The sequence below is a fragment of the Myotis lucifugus genome, unplaced genomic scaffold (genome assembly GCF_000147115.1).
Source record: "Myotis lucifugus unplaced genomic scaffold, Myoluc2.0 scaffold_58, whole genome shotgun sequence".
Classification (NCBI taxonomy): domain Eukaryota; kingdom Metazoa; phylum Chordata; class Mammalia; order Chiroptera; family Vespertilionidae; genus Myotis; species Myotis lucifugus.
Genome location: NW_005871106.1, coordinates 6,166,110 through 6,181,696, shown reverse-complemented (window position 1 = coordinate 6,181,696; position 15,587 = coordinate 6,166,110). Strand labels below are relative to the sequence as shown.

Genomic DNA, 15,587 nt, shown 5'->3' with positions numbered 1-15,587 from the left:
CCTGTGAAGGCGGTTTTAGATGATAGAAAGGCACTAGGTTACTTGTTGGCTGAACAAAGAGGAGTCAACCTGGATCAACACCCTGGCACTGCAGAAACTCAATTATAAGATACTAACAAGCAAGCTACTTGGCTAAAACAGGTTGACACCTCATCCGGTGCATTCATGGGGACCCTGGCTAAGGAGAATACTTCTGACACTTGGGATTATTCTCCTAATGGTCATCAGTAGAGTCTTAAAGGCCCCTACAGCTACGGATTTTGTGTGTTGATTGGGGAATAGGCGACACTTATGAAGGGAAGCAGATAAGTAGAGTGCCATTATTTGGATTTATTGCATTCTGAAGTACCATGGGGTGGGGGGCCTGAGAACAAGTCTGCTTTATCAGCAGTTCTAAAGCCATATTACCTGAGATTTGCATTTGGGGGGTTGGGGGGGGGGAGAATCAAGATTGAATTATCAATATGTGTATCATGAGATTTGGGTTTTGGCCCTGATAGAAGGACCTGTACTAACCTGAAAAAGGTGACATGAGATTAAAGAAAGAAACCAGCTAAACACCAAACCCCAGTGAAAGACGTGGATTTAACCAGAGAGCCACACACGTTAGCAGAACACTTCTCTTTGGGTGGTTAGGAGCGCAGGAACTTGATGCGAGTGCGGGCTGCTCAAGGTGGTCCCCCCCAGGGATCGGCTGCCGCTGCAGCATTCCCAGGAAGAGCCAGTCCCGGGGGCGCATTTCTCGTCTCTGCTCCCTTTCACTTCTCATCACTTCTCATCGTCCCGTCCATAGTTAATTGTTTGTAAGGCCTGAGCTATGAGCGTAGCCATTTCTCGGGTGCCCGCAGCAACCACTCTGCAGGACATGAGGTCGAGAGGTCCACCTGAGGACAGAGAGAGACCACGTGGGTTACGGAGAGGGCAGAACAGTCCTGGATAACAACGCAGCACGGGCACACGTGCACAACACCACCCAGTGAGTGCAGTGGAGGGGCCACAGACCAATGCCATCCGGAGGCTGTGCTGGGAGGATGCAGTTTGAGGCCCAACATTCAGGACTGAGAGTCCAGTGACTGGTGAGACCAAGACAGGAGAGAGCAGCCCTCAGTCTCTAGCTGCATGGGAGGCACTCGGGACCCATGAGTTGGTCTTTCTGACTGGCAACCCATGGCTGCTGTGGGGACCAGGCGGCTGGGGCGGACGGTGAAGCCCTGTGCCCTTCTGGGGGCATGAACAGGACTAGTGGCCTTGCTGGAGCCCTCCGTGCACACACGTGTGCTCACATGGTTAAATCCAGGTTGGACTCCTTTTTCATCTGAAACTGGTCTGCCTGGCCTTGCCATCTAAGGCTGATACCTCTCCACTTTTATACTTTTCTGGTAGCTCAATTAAAGCCTTTAAAGGGGAAAGAAGTAGAAATCAAATGACAAAAGACCCCTGTACATACCCAATAGTTGAAAAGGGAGCCCCAGTATTTGTGCCAACAAGCTCGGGACTCAAAAGCTAGGAGAGAATGGGATCCGATAGGGCTCACCCAGCCCCTGACTGGTTACCCCTGAACGTCAGACGAGCGGTCTGCCTGAGCATAACAGGGGCAGGGATGCTAAGCGGAGTCAGATGTGCCCAGTGGGGTCAGTCCTGGGATGTGATAACCTTGAAGCGGAACTAACAGGCACCTTTTGGATCCATTCTAGAACCCACAGGCACCCGCGCAGTACGCTGCTGAGCCACAGGGTTGTGGGGTGCCAGCCTCCTCTTCGCCAGCTGGGGAGCGTGACGCCTGTTCTGTCAGTCTCACCGGATTATGTGCTTAGAAAACTGTCAAATGGTGTGGAAACAGGAAGTGGTGGTGCTGCTCCTACTGGCCATAGTCTGACCCTCGGCTCTATTTCCACGCCTTGCGGCAGAGTAGGAGGGCGGGAAGGGCGGGAAGGGTGGGACCACCGCTTTCCCAAGGCCCTCTCGTCAGCAGAGACTGCGAGGAGTGAGGGACGCTTGGTCTGGAGGGGTCACTCAGGCTAGTCTCCGCGTCGCACCCCCAGGGACCGAGGCCAGCCCGGGGTGAGAGGGGCCCACCTGAGGTGTCCATCACGATGCCTCCTGCTTCCCTGATGATGACGGTGGCGGCGGCCAGGTCCCAGCAGTGCAGGCCAAACTGGTAATAGGCGTCCGCAGCCCCCGAGGCCAGGAGGCAGAGTGCCAGGGTGGAGCTCCCGATCACCCGGACCCTGGAGGAGAGGGAAGGAGCAGTCACACACGTGTGAGCGGTACCAGGCACAATCAGACTGCTCTTACACCGTGCTCACGCCTACTTCACCCAGTCACGCCCGCTGTGAGCACTCCCAGGCGTTCAGGAGGAGCCACCGGGCTTCTCCCACAAGCTCTAAGCTCAAAGTCTAGAGGGCCGTGCAGTGCTGTCCAGCAGAGCTTTCTGCGGCGAGGGGTGCCTTCTGCACTCTGGTAGCTCGAGCCACCTGTGCCTGTCGCACACTGGACATGCGGCTGGCACACCTAAACAGCTCAACTGTTCACTCTGTACATGTTTAAATCACCTCATGTGGCCACAGCTACAGCACAGACCTAGAGGGAGGACGGGAGATGCAGAGGATTCAATGGGACTCGGATTTATATTCCGAAGTGTTTACTGTAGGAACATCAGTTAGGTAGGGGCCTAAGCACCACAGGACTGGCGGGTTGGGTGGCCGTGGCTGCGATCGGTTCCTGGGCTTCTCAAAGTTGCTCAGAAAGGAACGAAGGTCCCCTGTCCGTCCCCTACCAGCTGCTGCGTGAGCCCCCACACTGGACGGGGCAGCACCAGCGGCCGCCCTGGGCCTCGGCACCGCGGTGTGTGTTCCTGTCACAGGATCTTTCTTCCTCTCAGTCCCCGGGGAGTCTTTAGCGAGACTGTGTGTTTGGCACCTTCCTCCGTGGCCCCAGGTGCTCCGGGGTCTGAAGTCGTACCCGTGAGCCTTGGCGTGGAGTAGCCTCTCCATGTTGCTCAGGAACAGTTTCAGAGTAGCGGGGTCACGCTTGGGACCGATTTCTGTTAGAACCAAGGCCTTGGAAAGATCTGCAATAGAAAGAACGTCCCATCGTCAGAAAAATCAAGTCTTGGTTCTAACTGAAGAGTCGGGAGTTTCCTGACGTGAACTTCAAATATCAGACTCCCGTTCCTTCTAGAATGAGTCTCTTTTGAGTGGTTTATGCTATAAGATTTTTCTAATAGCTATGCTGAAAAGTAAGGACATAGTAAAGAGAGAAACAAAATTCACACTCTATTTCATCATCATTCCTTTAAAGCTGCTTTCTGATTCAGATTTCAGAAGGAGATATTTAAGTTCTCTCTTTTCAAAAATGGTTAGTGTGAAAACTTGAAGAGTTTGGTGTCTTAGGAAAATCATCATCATTCAATTATAAATAAAACAAAATGACTCCAAACTGGGACCACCCATGTTTGAAGGGAAACAAATGCCTCATCAATTAAATATCTTTAAACCTTTTTAAAAAATATTGATTTCAGAGGAGGAAGGGACAGAAATGTCAATGATGAGAGAGAATCATCAATCGGCTGCCTCCTGCACGTCCCCTACTGGGGATCGAGCTTGCCACCTGGGCATGTGCCCTGTCCAGGAATCAAACCATGACCTCCTGGTTGACAGGTCGACCCTCAACCACTCAGCCATACCAACCAGGCTGTTTTTAAGGACAGATTAATAGAAGTGGAATTTCTGAAAAAATAAAACAGTGGGATTTCAGAATGAAAGTGTGCATATTTTAGATTTTAAGAAAGACACTGAAGATTTTCCCCCAGGAACTAGAAAGCCAGATAATCAATTTCCATAGGGAGATAAGTACGTGACTACTCCGTTAGGCCAAGGCCTGGCCCAATATGTCCTTATCAGAAGGAGGGCCTGGCTGTAAGGTGAATGGAGAGGAAGGTCCTCGAGTGTCAGCCTAGACGAGCAGATACCCCACTGCAGGGCTGGTGAGGAAAAGCAGGGATTTTCAAACCAAGTGCCCTTGAGCTATTTCCCAAGGGAAATTAAGCACAGTGTGGGAACAGCAATCGTTCACGTCTTACTCTCTTCCAGACACTTCCATGTGTGCGCTCCGTCCTCCATCACATTTGCTGTCTCACTGTCCTTGTTCACAGCTGGGAGACCAAGCTTAGAGAAGGGACCTGCATGAGGTCAGGTAGCCCTTAAGTGGTAAGGCCCAGACTTAAACTCAAGCTTGCCTGGTGATATGTGAAAGAAGGGGTTTCGTTCCATAGTTTTAAATTTGTAAGAAGATATTTCTGTATCCTCTTCTAGCTGCAATGTATCTATTCTTTCTCACTCTTGCTAATATATTTTTTCCCAAATGAAATCACAAGAGTAAAAAGGAAGTCTGAGTGCTGCCACCTACAGGCAAAATGCTCTCTACTGTTTTATTTGGTCCTAGGTAAGGAAAATGGTAAAAATTACAAGTCCCTTCTATTTAATATCTTCTTATATTATGATTATTCTTGATTATCTAAAGTACTATGATTTTTGAATTTTATTACCATTTATCCAATATTTATATTTTAGTTTTTAATCAATGCTAATTACATTTTTAATTTAAAATATTCTGTGTCTTCATGGGTGGGTGTGTGTGTGTGTGTGTGTGTGTGTGTTGGGAATGGAGAGCTACAGCTTAATGGGTACAGAGTTTCTAGTTGCAGTGATAAAAGTTTTGGGAACAGATAGTGGTAATGGTTGCACAACATTGTAAATTTAATTAATACCACTAAATTATACACTTATAAATGGCTACAATGGCTAATTTTATGTTATATATTTTACCCCAATTAAAAAAACACCTAATAGATTTTAAGTAGGGCATCTCTGTATAATCTTTCAAAAAACAGATTTTATTTAGGGTGAAAAAATATAGTTCATGACTTCTGACAGTTTGAAACCCTTTTCTAGTGGAGCAAAGTTAAAAATACCCAGAGTATCAAAGAGTACTTGTCTTAAGATAAATTTTACAATTTAAAGGCAAGAGAAGCAAGTTGTGTGTATACATTGCAATATGTACTCATGGAGAATGAGGCGCCTGCGCTTTAAGTCCGGAAAATATCCTCTCTGGGCTCTGGCTGGTTTTGCTGAACGTAGAATTCCTGAAACAACACTTACACCAGCATGTGTTTTTAATACATGTCCTAATTCTCTCAGACCTCTTATAGACCACTATGAGCTTTTCACATGAAAATAATATTTAACTTTATTTAAGTTAGAAACATAAGTACTAAGAATGAAGATTGGTGGTTGGGGGTGGAGGTGGGCAGAGGGGGTGTGGGGGAGAGAGTGCTTAATGGGTACAGGATTTACCTTGGAGAGTGCAAATGCGCAGCACTGTGAATGTACTGCCACTGAACTGTTCACTTTAAAATGGTTAATTTTATGTTATTTGACTTTCACCTCAATAAATTATTTTTTAAAAACGAACAAGTAAAAAACAAACAAAACACAAATAAGTAATTTGGAAATAAAAAGTATTGTTTAGAATTGGAAATCTATGCAACAACCACAAAGATTTTAATCTCTACAACCCCTCTCTGATAAAAACAGACAGAGCTAGCAGAGTGAAAACAAAACTATAGACATCATTTACCAAAATAAAAACAAACAACAAATAAACAAAAAAAATGCAAAAAAACTATATTGTCAAGGTATATCCAAACCCCAAAATACAATGGGTAGAGCAAATCTCCAGCAGCTATAAGACCTTATGGCATCGCAACACCAGGAGGAAGAGAGAAGCATCGAGCACCTACTAGACCTGAGAACAGGAGAACCTCAAAGTCACCGATAGCCACTCACTGGAAGCCAGCTTGGGTCAATGTGAGAGGAGCTGTGCACACATCAATTCATGAGTCCCTGGTACAGGATGTGGGGGAAAGTCTGAAGGTAGGGAGCCAATCAGCTCTATGACCTCTTATAACCAGGGCCTGGTAGGGCAGGTTCTGAGTAGAAATGTATGTGAACTCCAAACTCACTAGATAGGATAATAGAGGCAAAGAAAAAAGATGATCCAGATAACAGTGAAGGAGGGAAACAGAGTCCCCCACACCCCCCCAAAAAAGAAAAAAATCTAAGAACAAGGCCAATGTTTCTTAACAGGTCACAAAAACAGAAGAGGGAGCTCTAGAGCTGTAAAAATACAAAAACTATCTTGACACGCTCCCTCTCCCCAAGTTCAGGAACACAGATTTCTAGTAGAACAAAGTAAAAGTAAACGAATCATGGTTGAATCCCACACACAACTGTCATTGTCATAAGAAAAAGAATCAGGGCAGAAAGACATCTCTCCAGTCAATCAAAGAATGTCAGAAAGATGTGCCCACAAACAAAAATAGCTTTATGTAAAAAAAAATAATTTAATATTGAATATCAACTGTAATTGAAAAATAAAAATTTAAAGAAGAAATAAAGAATATATGAAAGAACAGCATAACTCAAAAGTAGAGGGGATATAACTTACGAAAGAATCAGAAAACATTTCAGATGAGAAGATAAAACTAAAGAAATAGAGAATGAATAAATACAATGTATCATGCTTTACAAAAAATAAAGGATGAAAAAGAGATTTTAAAAGTTGGTGGAAAGGTAAAAAGGATTCAAAAGAAAATGACATAAAGACAAGCAGAGAAGACCCAACATACATATAATAAGAGACCCTGAAGACAAAAAAATAAAAAAAAAAAATAAGGAAGAAAGAAAGGAAGAAAAGCAACTGAATTGGGAAATAAAAAAATGCTTAAAACTATAATTCAAGATAACTTTGATGGTTTCTTTAAAAAGGACTTGAAATTATATAGTGAAAGGGCATTCCATGTACCTAGGAAAATAGACTCAGAAGAAACAACACTTTATTAAAGTTACTGTACTATAAAGACAAAATATCATATGTTGGGCATTCAAGTGAAAAACTAAAGTTCTTATAAGGGAAAGAAAAACTGTCTTCAGGCTTTTCAGTAATGTGCTTATGCTAGAAGATGATGGAGACAATTTAAGGCATTCAACACAAGAAAATGGGAGCCATGTGTTTTACTACCAGAAAAATGGATTTTCAAGTTTAATGGCCACTGATAAACTTATGAACATGTAAGAACTCCTGGAATATTGTTCCCATAGTCCTTCCTGAGAAATCAATTGGAGTAGTTCTCAAGTGTGGTCCCTGTGTTTCTTTTAGAAATCTGTGAAGTTAAAACAAATTTCATTATAATACTAAGACAATATTTGCCTTATTGATAATAGAGAAGTTAACAGACAACAACCCCAAAAAGAGAGGACTAGGAATATTATATAAAAACTTTAATATAAAGAGAATTATTAGAATAATCATATAAACCTTTCTAAATACCAGAAATTATATGGAAACAGAATCAAAGCAAATAAAACAGCTGCTTGTTTTTAATAACATACCAAAATAAACAATGGAACAATAAACTTAAATTTTTTTACTGGTTATCTATAGGGTAAAAAGGACAAGGAAGGATAGAAACTAAACTTTGAGCCACATCGGCCAGGCTCGGGAATCATTTGTTAATAGAAGGGCTAGTATTATTTTTCTGAAACTGGTATGTGTGTGTTGTGGGATAAAGCGAACAAGGATTGCATGATATTGTTAAATTCCTGGTATCACTGTGCACTAGGGTTTTCAGCATGGGGTCGAGTAGACATACATAGAAGAGTTAGAGAACCATGTAGTCATGAATTTGAATGGGGCACATCACTATGGACTCATGATGAATTTCATATTACAAAACAACTCATTCCCTAGCTCTGTCCACTGAAAACACAGATCCAGGATCTACAACGACCTCTAGACTCCAGATTGTGGCTCCGAAAGGCCCTTTTCCATAAATGAGAAAAGTGGAAATTTGAACCCTGTCTGGATAGCTTATGATTTTAGACGGGGGTGAGATTGGTATTGTGATTATGTTTTTCAATGAACTGTCTGTGTGTTTTAGAGAGCCATACTGATATACTGGCTAGAAAGTGCTGTCACGTCCGGGATTTGAATCAGGGAGTTGTTGGGGTGCTGGGAGTTGGGTAGGGGTGTGGATGAAGCAGAATTGGCCATGAGTTGGCAATATTGGAGTTGTGTGGTGGGTCATGTGGGTTCATTGTACTTTTTCTGTCTGCTTTGCACATGTTTGAAATTTTGCCTGGTACAATTAGAAGAAAAAAGCTACTAATAAAATTCTGGCCTTTAATCCTTTACCCCTAACCAGTGTAGCTTTTTTGTTTTTTGTTTTTGTGAATTGAAGACATTCCAGAAAGGTTTAATAGGAATTGGAAAAGAGAAGGCAAAGAAAGCACAGGGGGAAAGTTAAGTGGTGGTTGTTTTAATGGCTGTTTCCTTCAGAAAGGCATCTATTTCAGCAACAGGCTATAACTGATCTTGTGTGAAGACTCAAGTTTCTCCTTTGATAATGACTCTTATTTTTGGGTACTATGTGCCAGGGACTTTGCTGAGTGCTTTCTATATATAATTTTCTTTAACCTTCCAAGTTTTCATCATCATCACCCCACTTTATACATGGAGACAAGGTTTCCGGTCACAGCATTAGAAGGTGGCAGATTCAGGATGTGAAACCAGGCCTGCACAACACCTAAGACAGTGCTGCTGGAGCGTACACCCCATCCCCTCCCATAGAAACCTCGTCGCCCATCAAACAGAAAATGACCAAGTTGACACACACACTAGACTAGACTTTATAAATCAGAATTTTTTTGGGAAAAAAAAATCACAAAAGAGCTTTGGAACATGTGTGCAGCCACGGAGGGCTATGACAGTGAGTAATGGGCAGTCTGGGACAAAAAGGGCTTATGATGGGCCAAATACAGTGGTGACCCTAAGCCCCTGCCCACTGGGAGGGATGAGCAGGGCTGGGCCATGGCCTGAGAGCCCCACTGAGGACGCTGCGCTACGGAGCGACGCAGGCAGCCGACCAGAAGGCCGAGTGTGTGTGAATGGAGTGGAGTGTTAGATAATCAAATAAAATGTAGAGCAAAGGTCACATAAGCGTGTTTAATAACATGCTTTCTCACTACTGGGTTACACAATTCAGCTTGAGTGGTTGCCTCTTGGCATGTGTGGCTGTAATTAACGCCACTTTTTACTCAGCCAAACAAAACATTTCTGGGAGAGGGAGGCATGGGGCGGGGCTGGCACTCAGGCGGTAACTGGTTAGTGTGTCCTGCTGCCCCTGCCTGTCTGAGCCTCTTGTGACCGGCTCCCCGGCCCCTCACCCTGGGTGCACTCGTGACTCCCAGGGCCCCCCCCAGGGGGGAGCCTCCTCAGACTCCCCAAGGCAGTCCTGCTCCAGCCTGTCCTTCACACAACGACAGGTCACCTCCCTAACAGACCAGCTGCTCAGGGGCCCTGGCACCGTGAGGAGGAGTCTGTGCCGAAGCAAACACCTCCTGGCACCTGGTCAACACCTTTGGCTGTAGAAACCCAAATGCAAGAAATTAACAACGCAGGGGACGCTGCTCTCACCGGCTCGTCGCGGAGCACGCTGGAGAGCCTCACTTCCTACTAGAGGAGGGCAGGGCACCTCTTGGTCCTCCCAGTGCCTCTGAGGCCATCTGGGCACACAGGTGTCATCCAAGGAGGAATAAAGGCAGAATAATAGAAACAATGGAGAAAGGGCACAAGGAAAGACATTTTTAAGAGGAGCTGGAAAAGGGTAGAGAAGGGAGGCAGGGAGGAGGGAGAGGGAGCTCAGAGGAGGAGTGTGGGCGCCATAAACTGAAGCCGTGACGGGCAAGTGGAATAACGGAGGGTGGGGGGTGAGGGCACCTTGTGATGTCCTGCTGCAGAACACGTGAGTGAGAAGTGAGCAGGAACTGTGCTCTCTCCATCATGGACCCTTTAAAGTCCGCTCCTAATCCACCTGCTCCTAGCCTCAGGCTCAGCTCTTTCCTTGTCTTGCAATTTTCTCCCCGACAGTATCTGTCCTACAAAATGCTAAAATATCACAGTTTAATCAGAGAGAAAGGCCAAAAAGAGTCAGCAAAACATCTAAAGCAGCATATTGTGCTTGATACGTGGTAACATGCAGATTAAGTATAACGCAGTCCCTGAATGAGAGCTGGGTGCCCTCGAGGTTCTGCTTGAGGAGTAACAATGACAGGGGAACATCTGTGGTGAGTGAAAACATCACTTATGCACACGACTTCCCTCAGCAACGGAAGCCAGCTCCACTCAGTCCACAGCCAGGTGGCATATGATGGCTGACATGTACCCGAGCATGCTTCTGGCTCTGCCCATGGCACTGGACTGCTAGAGACCCACCCATAACTAACAAGGGTGTCTCTAAGCATTCAGGATGAAAGATGTGAGTACAAAATAGAATGAGACTATTTAAAGCTCCTGGCCACATTCACAAAAACACTAAGATACAGAACTGGCTCAGTTTCCAGTTCATCAAGGACACGGCGTCCCTCAGAAGAGATTGAGCTCTCGGCAGGAGATGTCCACCACCGTCCCAGGCATTTTCCATTGACATGTCTCCGTCCGAAGGGAACTGAGACACGCCGCGGAGGCCCACCTGTCTCCCCGGAGACCTGCAGCCGCTGGCCATTGCAGAAGGCGCCCCGGCCCCTCCGGCCCGTGTACAGCCGCTCCTCTGTGCAGTGGTAAATCACTCCAAACTCAAGCTGCGGGCAGGGCAGAAAACAAGTTCACCTAATGCAGACAGAAAACAGCACAGCAACTCAAAGGCGAAGGCGTTCTAAGTGTTCTGACGAATGCAATGACGATGTGCTAGAAAATACTTTCCAAAAGGGAATTAAAAAGCAGCACCTAGATTCAAAACTAGACCTGCATGGAAGCAGGCTTTCTTTTTAAAAACTACTACATTTAAAAATATACCACCCTGACTGGTTTGGCTGAGTGGATTAAGCGTCAGCCTGCGGACTGAAGGGTCCCAGGTTCGATTCTGGTCAAGGGCACATGCCCAGGTTGTGGGCTTGATCCCCAGTAGGGGACATGCAGGAGGCAGCCAATCAATAATAATTCTCTCCTCACTGATGTTTGTATCTCTTTCTCCCTCTTCCTTCTTCTCTCTCTCTCTCTCTCTCTCTCTCCCTCTCTCTCTCTATATATATACTAAAACTAAAAAAACTATATTAAACCTTAACATAATGAAGCATTAGTACCTGAAAGTTATTGAAAAAGCTGAATTCTTTAGAAAGGCTTTTTTCTCCCCCAGGGATGGTGGGAGATTACTTGTGACTCTAATCAAACCACAAGTAACCCTCAAAACTGCTGATGTGTGAAGAATGAAGAATGAAGAATGCATCTGTAACGCCAACAGAATCACAGAACCCAAGGGCGGTCCCAGGAAGACAGACGTGCCTCATCAGGGGGCTCGTCCCTGAGCGGCGAGCGCCAGCCAGCGGCCACATTGCCGTCAATCAGTGAGCGGGCCGCGGCCAAACAGGGGTGGTAAAAAGAATTGGCATGAACAAATGCCACCTGACACCAAGTGCTCTGTGCCTTTCCTCTACTGACTTCTCACAAGTCAGGGTGAACAGCGCAAGTGTGCTCGCTCGGGGTTAGCCAAGTATTCCTCTCTTTGGCAAATGAAGGGAGACCCAGGCCAAAGGCCCCAGGACCATCTGGCCGCCCGGGCTGAGCGGGACTGCAGTGGAAGGGGCTCCCCGACCTGCAGGCATCAGGTTTGTTGCTGGGAGGATGGTTCAGCCAGCGCTTACCGAGGGCTCCAGCCTTCCAGCAATCCTCACATGCTCCCGGCTCCACTACCCTGCCTTTAAAGGGCTTCCCAGATTCAGGTCGGTCCTCGAACGGGGCTGGACTTGGGGAGCCTGTGGTGGGGGCCCTGCACCCCTGGGGCAAACAGGGAATGGGAGGGAGCGGGGGACGCTCCCCTTGCCCAGGGCCCTCCACTATAAGCCCAGAACACCTGTGTGCAGTCACACACGCCAGACCCATCCAGTGGCAACCTTGCCAGCAGGAAGCACCTTGCCTTCCCTCAGATACGGACACGGCAACCTGCCAGCAGGAAGCACCTTGCCTTCCCTCAGATACGGACACGGCAACCTGCCAGCACGAAGCACCTTGCCCTCCCTGAGGTGATTGCTCAACACCCTACTCGGTTCAGTGGCCACATTCAATAGAGACAAGTGAGTAAGTAACTCCTTACCCAAATGTTGATATTGAAAATCTTGTTTATCTTCAAGTTAAGTGCTTTTACACGGGTGTAAAGTTCCCCCCGTTTCCACGCTAGGGAAGCTATGCTAACGCGGAGGATTAAGATGAAAAAAATGGTGTTCCAAAGGAGGGCTGCTTTTGAAGAACACAGCCCTGGTCTTATTTAAATCTGACTGTAGTGACTACAAAGAAGGTAGCGCTTTTCTAAGTGTCATTGCTTAAGCTGATTGATACAGTTGAAGCCTTGATCCCACGCCTCTGATGCTGCTTGGCCCCCAGGGTCTCTGGGAACCCTGAAACAGCCCGTTCTCACACTGACAGCTCGAGGAAGATACAGAAGAATTAATGGAATATTGGGATTAAAAATGTCCTCCAAAAATAGGAGTTCTTTTTGTGTGTGTCTAAATCACACGCCCCAGGGGTCACCGGGAGACCAACTTGGACAATTTGCTCAGAGTGTCCCCTTCCACGGTCACATCAAAAAAGACCACAGTGAAATCAGGGCCGGCCACAGAGCCCCAAGCTGCACACCCCCAACTGGTTTGCGTTTTCTCAGATTTGAAAAACACATGCTTGGATTTACTAATCATGATTAAGGCCCAGGACAAAGAGAGAAAAACAGGAGCGCAGAGGCTGAAACCAAAAAGGAAGATGACTCAATGAAACCTGGACTGGAGCCCTGGGGGCCCACGGGGCAGGGGCCGGGCCTTCTTGGTTCACGTACCTCTTGGTTCACAGCAAATCCGATGCTGACGGCCACGGTTGGAAATCTGCGAAGGAAACAGAATGGCTACCCTCTGAGATGCCCTGGCCTCTTGCAAACCAGCACGCAGCACTTAGGAGCCTCTGTGTGGCTGCGCGGCGTTGCACGTCCACGTCGAGGCACAGAAGGGCCTTTCTACAGCGCGGGCAGGTCTGTTTTTTTAAAAGCTGCTTCCCCCCCCATTTCACTAACGGCTTCCAAGACAAACAGGCTTGGCCGCCCATGGGGTAAGATAGCTGACCTTGAAGGGAAGCAGTCTTCTGAGACATGTCAAACTGACGGGATTCAACAAGGACCAAGGACCCGATGGAGAGGGATTGTAATCACCACCTTCCCGGTTCTCAGAGACCTAAAGGGACGGCCGAGACCTCCAAAAAGGCCAGACCAGGCCCCAGGCGGCGTGATGAGGGCCCCCAGGAGGCAACAGCACAGGCCCAGGCCACAGCCTCCGCCCAGAGGTTGGGTCTGGGTGACAACAGCCCTCCTCACCCCGTCTCTCATGTGAGCCCCCGAGCAGGCGTGGGCCACAGGGGTGGAAGGCTGGCTCTGACGATGCAGTTTGCCTGTGGTTTTATGTTATGATTTTGTTGTTGCTGCTCCGTGTCTTTAAAATAATCTCTCCTTTATGTGAAGATCATCAGAGCTTAACAACAAGTAGGAACAAGGAAAGGCTGGGTACAGCTAATCCACACGAAACCAGTCACACACGGATCTGGGCGCTGCCTGCCGAGGCGGGGGCCGAGCGACACTGTCGGGGGCCGAGCGACACTGTCGTTGGTGGCCGGCTCCCTGAGCGACCTCAGCCAGGCTCGGCCTCAGTTCCCCCTCTCAGAGGAGCTCTCTCTCAGGCGTTTTAGTCGCGACACTGCCACCGCCGGACATAAGGACCAATAGGTCCTATTTGATCTGCAGAGGCCAGAGGCTTCGGGTGTCCAGGCCGTGAGATGCGTGGTCGTGGCCCTCGGAGCTCTGGAACCGTAGGGGTCAGCACCACAGCTTCTCCTCGGATGATGCTCTCCAAGTCGTCTCTCTGGCCCCAGTTCCCCTTGGCCCTTGGCCCTGTGGACCTGTGGCCTTTGCCACACCCCAGGGCTCAGCCGCCCTGTCCCCACCAGCGCACATAGAATGGCGAGCAAGACAGGAGGAACCGGTGCTCCCCTCAGCAAACACACCTAAGGGGGGAGCCCTGCGAGGCCTCAGCAACTCCCCAGGGGGTGTCAGGCTTTAGTTAAAATGACAGTCTAGTGACACTGCTGCTATCACCAGATGGCACTGTTCAGTTGCCTCGAAAGGGTCAGCTGTGTGGGCACCACTGACTGAATTCTGAAGAGAAACCACATTTAGAAAAGGGCGGTGAGTAACACGCTACTTCGGAAGTAGTTTACCGACTTACACATAAACATACTGTTTGCGGCAACATCAGAGGACAGTGACAAGAGCCAGGACCCCATCATCTGGCTGAGCTCACGCTTTATCACTTTACGTGAGGAAATGGAGCGTCTGTGTCATCTATGACAGGGGCTCTCCAAGTATGGTCCAGGAATGCAGATCCACGGATGCCCAACCTACTGAGTGGGGACCGGGGCACGGGCCAGGAGCCTGTGCCAACCAGCAATCCGGGGCTCTGTGCGTGCTCCCATCGGAGAACCACCCTCTGTGGAAACCACTTCCCTGTTAGTGCCCTCAGTCCTGGACAAGTGGGTACAGTCCAGCACGGGGCCACCGGCAAGTGCCCCTGCCCACACCTCATGCCCTGGCAGCTGCTGGGTTGTATACACTTGCTTTCCAACCCTGTTTGCTTCTCCAGGGGGCCTTTTTAATTTAACCCAATATTGTAAACACAGCAGTGTCGGCCCGAGCACTGAAGGGTTATGGATTCAATTCCTGGTCAAGGGACTGTATCTGGGTTGCAGGTTCGATCCCAGACCCTGATAGCGGTGCATTCTGGAGGCAACCACTTGATTTGTCTCTCTCACATCAATGTGTCTCTCTCTCTCTCCCCTGCTCCCTCCCTCCCTTCCACTCTCTAACAAAAATAAATTAATGGAAAAATATCTTCAAGTGAGGATTAACAAAACAAAGCAAAACAATCAAGACTTGATGACCTTTTAAATAAGACTATAAGCCTGTTAGAGGTTTGTTCATGTACTCCTGCCCCCAAAACTGCTGCTTTGGGAAAGACAAAGTCTTAGAGAAGAGAGCAGTTTAGGCAGGAGAACGGGGTGACCCGTGCTGATGCTCACCTGTGCACAAAGTTGCAGGTGCCGTCAATGGGGTCGATAATCCAGGTGGGGCTGGGGGTGAGCACGCACTTGGCCCCTGCAGCCGCGGCCTCTTCAGCAATGAACCTGTGGTGGGCAGGAGCTCAGCCTGAGAAAATGCACCAAGAACGCAAGACAAAGCGCTTCAAACTGCTTCCATGCCGTCAAAGACAAGCAGACACAGTAAAGTACTTCATTCTAATTTCTCCAGGCCAAACAGAGGCAGAGTCTGTAACAGACCATCTGTGGGTCCCTCTGTCTGCCAGTCTTCTGACTCAGCAGGATTTAGAAAACCCCAAATGACACCTTGATGTAGGAGTTTTGGAAAAGCATCAGGGAGTATGAGTGGG

General features: G+C 47.8%; 1 protein-coding gene across 1 annotated transcript in view; it reads right to left on the bottom strand.

The window, feature by feature from the left end:
- Positions 1–310: 310 nt before the first annotated feature.
- IMPA2 (inositol monophosphatase 2) overlaps positions 311–15,587 on the bottom strand; it is a 40,369-nt gene continuing 25,092 nt past the window's right edge. The window contains exons 3-8 of the mRNA XM_006089300.3: positions 15,220–15,324; positions 12,938–12,983; positions 10,589–10,697; positions 2,962–3,070; positions 2,077–2,228; positions 311–884 (exon numbers count right to left, since the gene is read on the bottom strand). Coding sequence (XP_006089362.1) covers positions 769–884; positions 2,077–2,228; positions 2,962–3,070; positions 10,589–10,697; positions 12,938–12,983; positions 15,220–15,324 — 637 coding nt within the window. The 3' untranslated portion in view covers positions 311–768. The remainder of the gene's footprint in view (positions 885–2,076; positions 2,229–2,961; positions 3,071–10,588; positions 10,698–12,937; positions 12,984–15,219; positions 15,325–15,587) is intronic.